Consider the following 15463-nt stretch of genomic DNA (forward strand, 5'->3'; position numbering starts at 1 on the left):
AGGAAGGTCATAGCTTTATGTAAAGTAATGCACGCACCTCCATCATATTATATTTTAGGGTGAATAACTGAATTAATACAGATTGAAACATTATCTCATATTTTGGCTACAAGTATTGCCACCTTTTGACGGAACCCTTAAATAAACCCCCGACAGAAGTGGTAACTTCAATTCTGATTTTGTGGGCGTCACCCACCCTCAGAACGAATAGATAGTAGGATCGATCTTTCGGATTGGTCCGAAATCGATAGTGGCACCCGATAACCAATAAAAAAAATACAAAGTAAGAAAATATAATTTCTTAGGAGGGAGAAATAGTTGTAATGGAAAAAATTAGTCAAATAAAAAGTTAGTTACATTTTGATTCTCAACAAGTAAACTTTCGTTTTTGTATCGAGTGTTCTGAAAAAGATTATTTCTCTCAGTTATTCTTTCAAGTCTTTCTTGTTGATTTCTTTGTTTTTCAAAAAGTGAGTGAAGCTTGTAAGTCTGCCATTTTATCGTCTCTCATCTATCAATCTATGCATCTACGGTCAGTTATTTGATCAGCTTATTAAAGTTCTTCTGAATATTAAAGTTCTCATCTCGCAAGTTTTCTAGAGTTACTATTCTGGGGTACTTTTGGGGAAAAGTCAAGGTTAGCGATTACTAGTTAATTTATTCCTCATCAATTATTTTGTGTAATTTCAGTAGAAGAAGTTTTCTTATCTTTTTGTAAATTATTTTGTCCTGTTCTTATGTAAGTACATAATATTGTCTCTTGACCTTCCTCGCCAATAAATCAGAAAAGATATCATCTCTTGTTTTATTAAGCAAAGCAAAAGGGTTAAGTAAGTTAGCTCAGTATACGAGGAAGTGGGATTGATCTTTGTCCTCGCAATAGGATAAAAGATTTTAATCTAACAAGAAAAAGTCCTAGAAAATCATTAACTCGTCTTATAAGTGAAACTCACCCTCGATAGAAAGAGTGTTACCGTTCGAGAGGAACTAGGGAGCAGCACGTCAGCGAATCAAGGTAGGTGGAATCCCATGCTTTTCTTGATTGATATAGAAATTCCGAGTTAGTAACGTAAGATTCTCCAGAAGTACTATCCATATTTGAAGTTGTAATCTTAAGTTGAAATTCATCAATAAGTATTTCGGTATCGATTTTTAGACTTAGTTATTTTTCTCAACGCCCAAGACAGAAGTCTCCGGTCAGTATTGAACCTATACATTACTCTCGTTTTGAAGATCTATCAGGTAATACAGAATAAAATTAATCGAGTTCATAGATCACTTTCTCCAATGCGAACTCACAGGCCAGCCGAAAATGTTACACTACCTTGCACTGACGAGTGGCCAAACAGCCCGAAACCGGTCTGCAAGTGTGTTTCAATAATTGAAAATCTTTTGCGACAGTTATATCGCCAACAACATATGCAGGGATAAACTTCGGGGTATTAGCCAGGGGAATAGTTGTCCATTAACCTACAGTGTAGGGAGTTGAGACTGGTCTGAATGAACTGTTCCTCTAGATGATTTGATTTATAGTCAGTTTTGAAGTATGCCCACTGACTATATGTGAAAAGTTATTCTATTTTTATCACATTCAATGCAAGAATGTGCGAGATATGGCTTTTCAATAAATTTTTCATTGCGTTTAAAAAATAATTCAATGACTACATATCAGAAAAATAAACCGGTAAAATCTTCTGATAATCTGACTTTTGTTGGAAATGAGTGTCGACACATTTTTTGTTTGGTTAATGACAGCCAGAAAGTGTGCTACGAATGAGAACAATATAATTTAATTGAATTATTCATTTATTCATTCATTAACCCCTGAATGAAAATATATAATTTGTATCTACTACAAATACACCTTTTGAATACATTTGAATAAGTATATAAGTACATATTGAATTTTCAACTTATTCAATCTCTTGTCTTTTGAAACTGGCCACAAACTAAGGACTGCTGAAATCGTTATTTGCTATCCCTTTGCAAACTTTCACCTATTAGTAACATCTTTGTTGTTTCATTTTTTAACTTTCATTTCTCTAAACATTGTTTTCATATATTTTAATTTTAAAATACGAATATGATATGAAATGAATCAGAACTTGGAATATTTCTGGCGAAGTGGTAATATCAATAACAACAAATCTTACCTTCATCATGCTTCCACATGTGAAACGTCGTCAGTTTGATAGGCCGAAAGCGGCAAATTTCATGTAAAATGTCAGACATTACAACGTTGCCGATCATCGAGGCAATTCACGGCGCATCCAAAAACCTCCCTCTACAATTCGAGCATGCGCACTGTGATTTATTACCAAAAAGTGGGGATAGTGACACTATTGGGTCTTTTATCTTTCTACTGTGTCCGCACTGTGTAAAACACCAATTACGTAGGATTTAGTTAGTATATAAACGTCTCAGAATATTATTGTCAGTTAGTTAAAACACGTGTTGCGGTTTTGTTAACTGCTCAGTGAAAATCTCACAATGAAGGGTTACTTGGAGACAGAAACTCAAGTATTAACGAATATTATAACTATGAAAAGATTTGGAAAGTATATGATTTTTCACCACAATCCAACGTTTCTCAAGAAATTCCTACATAATTATTTTCTATTATATTAGAAAATAATTGGAAATCGAATCAAAAATTGTTACATTTGTCAAGAAATTCCGATATCTTTTTTTTAAATATATTAGAAACGATGAATATGTTACCTAGACATGAAATTTGAGATGTTTAACCGGAAATTTGATAATTTATCTCTATATTATTGGGTTGTTGTCATATCACCAAAAATCACTCATAGATATTTATTTTTCAATTATATGGAAAATATGGAAAGAAGTCACGTACTCAGTTGTCGAATATTTTCGAAGAGGATCACCTCACAAGTATGTGCTGACTGGACAAAAATTTATCGTCCTGTCTGTTTGTTCCTTATACTGAAGAAGTATAAGGTTCACAGTCTAGAAATTTTTCGTCTCTTCATCCAGTGGAAAAAATGAATCTTAAAGGAAATCTGGTAGGCCGTGGTCAAATGAAACCACAAGTACCAAACGTTTCGTCTACAACTGGGACCGACATCATCAGTAGTATATGTCCTGACTTCGAAATATTATCTTCTGATGTTGCAGTAGCAGACACAAAGTTTGAAACTTCTGGTTCCATTCGACCACCGCTCACCAACTCGGATTTCATTAGATATTCTTAGTTGGATTACTTTTCATATGGAGTAGTTTTGTTGTGTCAGTAATTTGGAGATTATTGTAATAATTGCGCTTTCCTTAAATTATTCTACTAATAATATGTCTAAGTGAATGCGTTTTTTGGTGGATCCCATTGATAATCTCCTTCATTCGGAAATACATTCATTTAGCTAACTAATCGAACATTTGGCTTTTGAATAGAGTATTTTACCAGATCGTACACTTGAATTCTGGGTTCATTGGACTATTAACGGGACAGTTATAAGCTTTGGAAAATTCCACAGAGTTGCTAAGTACACCAATCACTCTGAATATTCCTGGAGAGTGGACAGAAGTCTTCATTCGACTCTTTGCTGCTTCGATTCTTTGTTGACCGCACCAGACTTGTGCGAAATTGAGGAAAAACAGCTGTCGGTTGGTGAGATTCAGACCAGGAAGGGTCTCATCAGCATCAGGGTTTTTCTGGAGCCATGTTTCATAGGCACGGTATGACTGTTTCAAACCTATAAGAAAATGAAAGGTAATCAATAATCGACAAGGCAGATCATGAAATGTATTGATTCATTTATTTACCGGGCTAACCTAATTGACATTATAATACTGAAATGTAAAAAAACTAACCTGTTGCTGGAGAATGATAATGAAAACAAAACATTCGTACTGGGCTGAACCACGAATGCATTATTGGCGCATTAGAGCACCAGCCTGAGTGAGTAAAAGCAAAGACATCTTCCGTTTGATAGACGCCATCTATGAGATCGACAGAAGTGTCAAACCACGAATATCAACGACGAACGAACCTCCCCAAAGCAACTAAATGTAACCAGACCCGAAAAAACAACAAACGACAAATAATTTTTGTTATATATTGTCATATATGTGTTTACACGTACATAAGTGTGTACGTGTAAACAGATGATTGGATTAAAAAGGTCACGTCAGGCAAAATTCTCCCGATGCGATGTTAGAAACATTCATGTCAAATATGTTGAATGATATTTTTATTCTGTTGAGAGAAGATAAACTGGTGAAGCTGGTAAAGTGAAAAGAAATTGCAAATGTTTTGGAATTGCAATTACCGAAAAAATTAAATTTTGAGAACAATACTTTCAAGTAATTCCAGGAAATCGATAATTGCTGGTGATACTTTCACTAGATATATAATGCCACAGACAGCGAGTTGATATTCACAATGTTTTCGTTGTCATGTTATCCATACTGATCTCTTGTAAGATCAAGCTTTCGTAAGTGCAGAATCGACAGAAACAAAATCTTCAGCTATTCATATTTATGAATGTCTGGATCGGCCGAATAATTGCAGAATCTCAGTAAAAAAAATCAATTTCATTAGTTCGGACTTCAATTGTCTGATATTATTCTGCTATGATTCGAACTCTATGGTAGAACAAATAAAATCAGAATAAATAGCTAAAAAATCAAATTGTGATGCACTGTTTGGAAACTTTCGTGTAGTAATGAATATTACTGGAGTTTTTCCCCAACACCAAACCATTACTTCAACACCTCGACACGTGTTTCAATCACCAAGTGATCATCTTCAAGAAGATCAAACTGATCTTCCTCTTGAAGATGATCACTTGGTGATCTAAATACGTGTCGAGGTGTTAAAATAACGGTTTGATGTTGAGAAAAAACTCCTGTAATATCAATTATATTAAGCAATGAAACCTGATATGGAAATACAATGAAATGAATGAAATAATCAAGACGCAAAATGAAATGACCACACAGTAGAAAAAAATAAAGAAGAAAAAAAATAAAAATAAGCAAGTTCAAACCAAGTTACTTGACGACGTTGCGATTGTCTTCAGGTGATGATTGGACTATTCCTCCGAATGACGACTGTTTATAGGTCATTCGAGTGCTCTCACCTATCCCCTCCTTTCTCTCCCTGCTTCACCGGTTCAGTGGGAGTTGATTGTTGAACGGGAGATCACCATATGTTTCGTATCCCCACACTGGTTTGGCTGAATGTATCAATAATCAACATATATGCAGCTTCTTTGAATTTCCTCTCAAACCAGTGTTCCTCTCTTGGATGATCTCAGCCTGGAACCACTTGATGTTATGTTAATGAGTCCAAACATGCTCTGTTATTCCCAATTTTTTGGTTTCTCCTTGCTGTGTATTTCTCTTGTGTTCGGCAATGCGGACTAATAATGGCCTCCGATATAGGATTTGCCTAACTCACAGGGTGCCCAGTAAATGCAATTCTTAGAATCGCAGTCCGCATTTGGTAGCCTGGTTTCAGTGAGGCTACTACAGATGGTATTTTCGGATCTGAAGCAGGTTCTTATGTTGTACTTGGACCCAATTTTTCTTATCCTTTCCTACACTCCTCTGTCGTAGCGTAGGAAAGTAGAAGCACTGGTTGTGACGGCTTCCCTTCCTTGCAAGGTTCTTGCTGTCTTCCTGTCAAAATCTGTTCCACCATCACTTCGGAGTATAATTTTCGTTGAAGATCTTTTTTGATGATGCCTAGTTTCCTTCCTTCGTATTACAGAGCCCGAAAGCACGCTCCACTAGAGTCTTGATGATTCCTCTTTTGATAGATTGACGGTGGTTGAATTCATGATTCAGATACTGTCCCATGTAAGTGGGTTTTCGATACTGAGATGTTTCCCACTTAGTGTCGGTCCTCTTCACCAATACGTCTGAGAATGCCATTTCGTTGTGGAATTTTTTTTACATTGTGAAGGTGATGAAGGGTTTCACGCTGTTGATGTACCTCAGAAAAGTGTTCACTTCTGTATTCCCATGGTGTCATACTATGGAGGTGTCGTCAACATATTTCAACCAGACTCGGGGCTTCTTGTGGCAAGAGTTTCAAACCATTCCATATGTTAGCTATAACTCGTAAAAGTGGCGATCTCATTAGTATTTTAGCTTTTCATTCTTATGTTATTAGTTCTTCTATAGATTTCGAATCTGAGGTAGGGAATTAGCTTCTGAGGTGAATCATGCAGATGGATTGATATCTTCAATTCACAGAAAAAAACAATACGCTTAATTGATAACTTGAATACTCATGATTCTTATAGAAATGCTTTCAAATGTTCTATAATTTGACTTTACCTTATCTTTTACTATTTTACTGATCTAAATATGTTTTTGAGAATGAAAAAGAAATATTCGTATTGATTAAAACAAAATATATTTTCACCTACCATTTGGGAAGAGCAAACTGGCTCACCGAATCATTTGGCTCAAGACTATGAAAATATCTTTCTACTAGAAAATAAATATGCGAATATGCGAGATATTCAAAATGTTGCCTTATGTTTTATAGTCTTGAGGAATTTATTTGTTCTTGTTCAATTCCTAGTTTGAATTTATCTTGATATTTGTATATTTTGAATTTATTGGGGGCCTCTAAGGACACCCTACATTTAATTATATGAAAGAGATGAAGATCTTCTGATGATATGATGCTGCAGGTTTTTCCGGGTTTTTCTGAAGCTGGAAAAGCGAATGCGCCACTGGAATCAATCAAGTCGTCCCGGAGCGCCAATTAATTCTTGTTGTTTCATAATTTCTTAATTTGTATTACTTTCTTTAATACTTATGTTTCTATAAATAAAAATGTATGTTCAATCTACAGTATAGATAATCGGGGGTGTATATTTATAGTTGACCATTCCTACAGAATGGTCAAATACAAATGGTCAGAAAGAAAATAAAGTTCATTCTTTTTAGTGTATTTATTTATATTTAAAAGCACACGTTCAATTTGCTTGATATAGCACCACATTCAGGATACCAGACAATGGAATCGATGTCACATATGAGCTGTAAATTATTTTCGTGCGTTAATGCCGAAAATCTTTGCCTATCCCAAAGATAAATCCTAATATTTTGAAAGGTTTGGCCACAATTTCATTTATTTTTTAGGCAAATGTCAACTTGGTATCAAATTCCACAACCAGGTCTTCAATTCACTTTACTCGTAATAACTAATTACCAAGAATTTATTTTACTGGTAATCATGACACATTCAAATTTATTTATTGATTTGACTCAATTGATCTGATTTATGAATATATTTATATAAGAGCAAAGGATCGTGAAAGGAACGATAAAGTTTTAGATCATCCGCAAACAGGAAAATTGAGAGTTTTGATACAAAGAAAAGTCATCAATGAAAATGGTGAACAGAAGCGGAGCTGAGTGATATATTATTTGTGAGAACCCAAACGATACTTTGAGTTGTTGAATTGGTTATGTTACCTCAAATATAAATTTTCTTATAATTTTAATATAATCTGGTTAGTTATATTCGAAAAACTGTTGTCTTACCTCCATTGTCAGCAATATTTTCTCCTTGAGTCATATATCCGTCTAGAGAAACATGTATGTCAGGAAGAACGTATTGTCCATATTGTTCTATCATGCACTGGGATTTCTCATAAAACTTTTCAATAGAAGAGTCTCTCCACCACATATGTAGATTGCCTTCATGGTCGAATAACCTACCTGAAAAATTACTAACATCTAAACAATGTAGATGTCGAAATTCTCGACTCAACGCATGTCTGTTCATTATTGACGAGAGTAGAGATGGTTTTTGACAACCAAGAATATGCAGGATAAAAAAAGTATACATGAAATATCTATTTATGGGAAGGTATTGGAAGATTCAACAGCTGAGGTGCTTTAACAAACCTAAATTGTTGATAGGTTAACAAAATTTTATATGGCCTGAAAAGTCCCGAGTTCTAAGAAAGAAAACGCGTTTTTTTCAAAATTGGCTTTATTCATCGACATAATCTCCATCAAGAGCCACATAATCATTCAAGTTCCGCTTTAATATTTCAATACCACTTTTGTAGAACGATTTATCTTTTGCCTCAAAATTGGCCTGTTTCAGCAATAACTTCCTACTGGTAAGCATTTTTTTGAAGTCTGCAAACAGCCAGTAGTCACTGAAAGCCAAATCTGGCGAATACGCTGGATGTGGGAGTAATTCTAAGTTCAATTCATGAACCGTTGTTTTGACTGACTTGTGACACGGTGCGTTGTCTTGATAGAATAAAATCATTTTTTTGCCATATGTGGTCGTTTCTTCATAATTTCGTCCTTCGAACGCTCCAATTACGCTATATAATATTCACTGTGGACGGTTTTTCTCTTCTCAAAATAGTGGATGGATATTACACCACGCAAATCCCGAAATACCGAAGCCATAACCTTTCCAGCCGATATTTGTGCTTTCTGGCACTTTGGACAAGGTTATCCAGTTGCTCTTCACTCAGATGACGATTGCTTTGATTCCCTAGTGAAGTAATGGATCCACGTTTCATCCATTGCGAATCCAATGCGAAAATTCTGGGGTGTTATGTTTAAACATAGTCAAACACTGCTCATAGTCATCAAGACGCTCTTGTTTTTGATCAACAGTGAGCTCATCCCGCGGCACCCACTTTGAATAGAGCTTTCTCATTGTCAAATACCCATGCAATATGAAGCCAACACGTTCTTTGAAAATTTAAAAAAAGTCAACTAACTCACGCAACTTCATTTTTTGATAATTCAAAACAATTTTGAGTTTTTTCTCTGTTTTCTGGTGCTACTGCCTCATTTGGATGTCCACTGCATTATGATCATCGGTGACTCCACGACCAAGTCTGAGGTCAACAAGCCAACGTCTAATTGTGGTTTCTGATGGGGCGGATTCCTTATAACACTTTTCAAGTCATTCATTCGCTTGAATGGTATTTTTTCCCATCAACAAGTAGTGTAACGCGAAACTGTTTCTGATCCACTGCTTTAAAATTAACAAAAGTAGTGTCACTCTTAGCATAATAACTCACAAACTTATGAGTAGAATATCATGAAATTTCAACAATTTTCTTTTGAAGGTTAGTACTAACTGAAAAAGCAGCTAATGCAATAAGACTAGTGCCATCTATATGTTAGGCCCGACACTGTTCAACCCATGTAGTATATTGTAGACCCAGTATTTCTCTGGAGGGACTCCAGAAAAGAGCAAATCTTCTAAAAGCGCTGAGAGGCAAGTAAAATACAAAATGCTCATGAGACCGATCCTGAATTATAAAACCACTATCCATTACAAGCTCTGCCCGAGACGATTCCACCGCATCTCAACAACTGGGAGAAGGATCCTACGCAACATCCATAACATCCCATTTCGATACCCCTCCCAAGATTTGTATAACAGAGTGAAAATTACTCCAGGCAACTTAAGATTTCAGGAACTCCAAGACCGATACGCCGCAAGAACAATGAGTAGTGCAGTATCATACCGCCGCTATTAACACACTGGCCACCTCCTGGACACCTCGTGGGGACCCCAGAAGGATGCTGAGGAAGAAGCTCCAGTTTACCCCAGCTAGACTCCTGGCAGCCATGGAGCAGATCCAGGACATTCTCGAGGAGTACCTAGTAAGGATCAGATAGTGGACAGTGTGGAATACACTAAAGCCTTATCTCTTCCACCCCTGGCCTTCTCGAACCTGAACCTGCAAAAATCGACCACCCTAATCGTTAAAACCAACTGACAACTTAGATTGAGATAGATAAACTAGATTAAAATAGATAAACTGGACTAAGATAGATGAACTAGATTGAGATAGATAAGAATAAAAGCTTGTCAATCAACCCTAATCCTAAAGAGACATGAGTCTATATCAGTCCGTCCTCACAACCAATAAAAATGAAAACTCATGTAAACTAACTGTGAATGAACGTCCTGAACTTGACCCGGTATTCAGTTTGAATGAGTGAATTAAATTACGTTCAACATGATTTGTTACGTGACAAGAAATACGACTTTCAACAGTTTTATTCGATATCACTAATAAATTGAAATTGTTGGTTTCCATATATTTCATTCAGATTTGTTAACACTACTAGACAATCTCAGAGTGCCTTTGTAACACTGTAAAATCAAGACAGTTCATTCAATAAAGACCTAGTTCTTCTAGTGAAAGAGTTTTCACAAAGAACTTGCAGTTTGAGGTGTACAGAAGTCACATTCTATAAAGTTTGTTGAATTTCGATTATGCAATATATCTCCATACTCTGTTTTGGACTTGAAGCTTCCAGACATATCCAATCAAAAATACTGGATCGTATTTACGACCCGTATTTTTAATCTTGATGAGTCATGACTTTGAGGTTATGCTAAGATTGTTACGATAATGAAGAATTAGAAACGATAAGATTGATATAATATGAAAAGTGAAATCCCTCACCTTCCTACAGAAAGTTCGTTTAAAATGATACATACTATATAACAACAGTTTATTAATAACTCAGATATAGCGGTGATTTTAGAACAGCAAAAATTTCTGATCTGAAAATCTTGTCAAGGAAAAAGGTTCCTGATGAATTTACTCGATTTTACTACTTTCTGCTTGAGTAGAAAACAGCTATTAACTGTTGAAATATACATCCATCAAGAATACCTTGTCGTATGTTTCATGTTCAAACATGTCAAATGGTTGCCATAACACTTTTTTTATTTTTTGCGATGTACCAATACAACCTAGAATCTTATAATGCTGTTTGAAACTTTCTGAAGAACAAATCGATACACTGTATCGTTTTTGTATTGACTGATTTGGACTCTGTTTATTGCTCAAGAACTGCCTGAGTCACAACAATATGGATTTTAGCAGCATCTTCATAGATAATTCTACAACTTCAACATTTTGCCCTATATGGTTTATATTGATCCCTCTAATGAAACTTTTACGAAATACTTATTCGTTTTCAAAACTATAATGGAATCATAGGATAAATATGTGAATATTGATGTTATTCCATAACAACTATTTTCTAATGAATGTAAAATTGTTACCCTTATCATCAAATCCATGTGTTATCTCATGTCCTATAACCACTCCGATTCCTCCAAAATTAAGAGCCTTTGGAAAATGTCTGTTATAGAATGGAGGCTGCAACATGCCTGCTGGAAACATAATTTGATTTTTATTTCTGCTGTAATAAGCATTAACTACTGCTGGCGGCGTACTCCACATGGTTCGGTTCACAACAGATCCTAGTCGTTTCTGTTCTACTCGTGTTAGGTGTCTTAGGATGGTCAAAACATTTTCAAAAAAATAGTCTGGATGAACCTCAACATTGTCATATCTGGAACATAAATGGATCATTGCTGAATACTACAAGAAATAATATATAGAGTGCCTAACAACTAAGCAAATAGCATATTTTGCTTTCCACCTAAGAATTCCGTCAAATGATTCAAAAAATATACATTGTATCAGTATATAATGTCACCACCATTGTTATTACCATTATATCGGTAAATAATGTCAAAATGTTGATCTATTCAACCATTCCCATTTTCAATACAAACATTGTTGAAAAGTTGAGTATATTTTCAGCACCTCATGGTGAAGAAAGTTTTGGTCTTGGTACTCCATCTCGATACAAATATGTGGGAATATTCAAAAGAAAGGAAGGAATCAATCAATTTCAAAGAAGTAATTTTATACAAAGAAGTAACTTTCAGACACAAATTGAAAAAAAAAAGCCTTCTCGAAACATATAAACTACTTTCATATAAACATTGGATTAAACTTAAGAAATTTATTTTCGAAACAAATACTTTTATATGAACACTGAATTATACAAAATGGAATGGAATCAGGTACCATTCACAGGATTCCTACACAATATACTAAGTGAAAGAGGTGAAATTTCACTTACCTGAAACACTGTTATCCTCACTGGTAGACATCCAATGTTTTCGCCGAAAAACACTTGCCTTATGAGCTCGTCAGTACCAGTCTGGATAACATAAGAAAAACACACAACTCATTCATAAATTACGATTTTCATGTCGTCACGAAATGAGTTTGATCTATTCCTGTCATCGTAGCGACGTTCATTTGCTTAAAAGATTGAATCCCAGCCAAAGGAATCTTGTTTCAAATGAAATTAATACTAAAACAGGTGGGAATCTTTCAAAGATAGGAAGAAATCAATCAATTTCAAAAAATAATTCTATACCAAGATGTGTAGATCATACAGAGAAGGTACTTTCAGACAGAAACTGGAAGAAAAAGCCATTACGAAACAGCTACTTTCATATAAACATTGAATTAGAGGTGTAATCCATATTTCCAGGAAAAAAATATATATTGAATGGAATATATTGCATTTAATATTTCATTTCACTTGAAAAAAAAACCTCAATACGCTACGCTTCTTTTGGATACCCTGTATATTGGTAGATGATTCAGAAAGGCTGTACTGATGGCTACAACTTTTATACAAATAATTTCTTCGTAACTTCACTTTCGCTAGTTGAAGTTCAATTAGACACAATGTACTTCATAAATAGTTTTAAAAAAACTGTTTAAAATCTGTCTTTCCGTTAATTCGTTTTCTAATGAGGAAATCGAAATAATGTGATTCATGCTAGTTGACAAATTTCATTCGTTCAGTTAATCATATGATTTTCTCTGTAGTATAGCTCATCAACATTATATCAATTGTCATCTCATGTCTATATTACTACAGTATAAACATCATCATGTTTCCAAAACAGATGAATCTGTTAAAAAAAACTAATTACTACAGTTTATTGTACGATTTTCACTATAAAGTGAAAATCATACAATAAACTGTGTTAATTAGTTTTAATATGGAGTTTCAAAAAGTATCGGCCAGTTTTTTTCAATTACGAATCTGATAAAAGACTCTTTTCTGGGAACTGTTATTGAAAACATCGATAATGTACGCATAATAATCGAGGTTGATCCAAAAGTAAACACTCAAAGAGAGTTTTGAAAAGAAGCAAGGTTCTATTTGAAAAACAATCGAAAATGGTATAATCGTACCTCATGGCCAACTCATTATCGTTGAGAATGAAATCGGGAAAGCCAATTTTCAAATCAATGTTATCCAACTTCATCAAGGCATAATCTTTGGTGTTATTGTCCAACCAAGAGTTCTCCACTAGAGTTGTTCGGAAAGACTCTTCTAGGTCCTTGGTCATTTCTATGGTGTCCATTTTGCTGCTTTGGTCGAAATACTTTTTAACAAACATTGCACCCAACGCCATGCCCATGTTCGAATTGACTTGCGAAACGCAGAACTCCCACCTGGGAGGATTCTTCTCTCGGCCAAATAAAATGTAATAAAAGCGTTGCTTCGCATCCAGGAATCTTCGGTCCAAGTTGTTGGTTCTGTGTCTGACAAATCTCCAGATGAGGTAATTCTGCAGTATTCTTGGATCAGTAATACTGACTAAATAGAGCAGTTCATGTATAAATCTTGCACAGTAACAAGCGACCGGTGTTTTCAAGTCTATATCGGTACCCAATACAATATCAAAGTAGTCTTTCCAGTTGAATTGGGGAAAGTACAGAGTTAAAGAGGCAAGATCAGTTCTCAAGTAGATATCAGATATATTTCTTCTCTCCTCTGGAGATGCCATTATTTGAGCCAGTTTCATTTCGAACTGTATCAACTCCTCGGTTTCATTTTCTGCTCTCTGAAGTTGACCTCCCATTAATTCCACTATGGTTAATATGAACACCTTGTAAGCTCGAATGTACTTCATATTAGAATACTCTAGATAGTAGTCTCTAGATGGTAGTCCAAGGGTGGTTTGATCTATATGAACTATGTATTCGTTGGAGTTTTTCATGTCTGGACCAACCCACTGAGCAATCAGGACGTCATTGTTCAATAGTCTCAGTCTTGCAAGTAACCAAAACAAATCGAATTCAGAGCTGTTGAATCTATTTGTAACCATTGGCCAGCCTCCCAATTCATCCAGGATTCTTTCCAAAGGATCTACTCCCCTTTTTGCTATCAATTCCTCCTGCATACATGATTTATAAAATACTCCTGCTTTGATAACCGCATCTGAAGTATCGTGGGGTGAAAAATCCTCGTCTATAAAACTTTTTTCAAAGAAGTAGGGTTGTTTTTTGGGGGGTTTTTTATCGATTCGTTCAAGAAGTCCCTTCAGAGCATTGTCCAGGCTTTCCCGTACCATTTCAAATGTATCGTAGGTAGCTCTGTCAGGCGGAATGGTGTAATATTTTTTCCAGTTTCCGCAAGAAAACTCGTAGAAGTCAGTGCAGGGGTCAATACTAGGATCCATGTATTTTTGCATAATTTTACTTTGTATACTTCTGATTTTTTTCGGGTCTATTGTATGCCACAATGCAGTGAGGTTATTCGTTTCATCCGGGTAGTCTTGAATCTCAGTAGTATAATTTATAGAGTCTTGGTTAATATTTTCCAAAGGAATCTTAACCGTGGTATTCTGTATTTCTGGAAATATATCCTGAATTATCCTTTCTATCTTACTAATGGTATTGTCCTCATCAATGACATGGCTTTCTGATTTTTGGTGAATCCCTTCGAAACATGATTCTTCCTCCTCTTGGCAATGATATTTGGATGCCCTTTTTCTTTTACCGTGGATTCTACAGATTGAATCATTTGTATAGATTCGATTTTCTGGGGCGTAAACTGTTTTAATGTCTCTCAAAATATCCCTTTTATCTTCATCTTCTTGGAGAATATCAAATTGGTCATATCTTCTCAAATGAAAGGGCCAATGAATATTATGAATGAATGTTCTTGATTTTATATGTGAAGTTAAGTGAAGCAAGATGAATATTATACTAATTATCATAGGTTATTATTCAGTTTTTCAACACACTAGTTCGAAACTGACGAAACATTTTTCGAATATTTGTAAAATACTGTTTCCGAAAAGTTACTAGTTTCAGAATATATGTTGACTTTTTCATGTTCTGATTCGGTACATGAATCAATAACTGTCAGTGTCAGAGTGACTATGCATTAATTTGTATGAGTTGTTATGGTTACATATTTATCTCATTGTGATACATGATTATATATAATATTTTTCTACAAAAATCATCATCATTTCTAATCATTGATGCGAAATAAATCGAATGATGTATTAGGATGATATAAAGGATGTAAAATAAGTACGTTAAAATATTCAAGTGACGTATTCCTGACACAATTCTAAAAAAAAAGTCTATATAAACTTGTGTCCGGAAATGCTTCTTTTCGTTTTTCAAAAATAACTCTTGCAAAAAATCAGTTATTTGCACGAAATTTGGTACCCGGGGTTTTTTTTGACGTGGGAAATTATAATTTTGTATTTATTTCCATGTAAAATCTAGAGGACGCTATTGCCCTTTTTTTTTGACAGCAAAGTTTTGGTACTTTTCATGAAAAAACCGAA

The 15463-nt window shown here is 35.0% G+C and overlaps 1 protein-coding gene across 1 annotated transcript; it reads right to left on the bottom strand.

Annotated features, from left to right (window-relative positions):
- Window positions 1–2805: 2805 nt before the first annotated feature.
- Window positions 2806–15030, bottom strand: LOC111515274 (neprilysin-4). Its single transcript, XM_023171504.2, has 4 exons — window positions 13065–15030; window positions 11057–11349; window positions 7531–7707; window positions 2806–3716 (listed from the first exon to the last, which is right to left on the bottom strand). Exons 1-4 carry the CDS (start codon window positions 14876–14878, stop codon window positions 3421–3423), a joined length of 2580 nt encoding a protein of 859 aa, XP_023027272.2. The 5' UTR covers window positions 14879–15030; the 3' UTR covers window positions 2806–3420.
- Between the last annotated feature and the right edge of the window lie 433 nt (window positions 15031–15463).

The sequence above is a fragment of the Leptinotarsa decemlineata genome, unplaced genomic scaffold (assembly GCF_025532065.1).
Source record: "Leptinotarsa decemlineata unplaced genomic scaffold, Ldec_3_MD MMD2_tig00026314_RagTag_RagTag, whole genome shotgun sequence".
Classification (NCBI taxonomy): domain Eukaryota; kingdom Metazoa; phylum Arthropoda; class Insecta; order Coleoptera; family Chrysomelidae; genus Leptinotarsa; species Leptinotarsa decemlineata.

Bases quoted from the DNA above. Each gene is read 5' to 3' on its own strand.
- LOC111515274 (XM_023171504.2), bottom strand. From the start codon at position 14,878: ATGATAATTAGTATAATATTCATCTTGCTTCACTTAACTTCACATATA. The intron at 11,350-13,064 runs GTACGATTATAC...TTTATGTTCCAG, and splicing joins GATAATGAGTTGGCCATGAG to ATATGACAATGTTGAGGTTC. The intron at 3,717-7,530 runs GTAAGACAACAG...ATTTTCTTATAG, and splicing joins AAATATTGCTGACAATGGAG to GTTTGAAACAGTCATACCGT.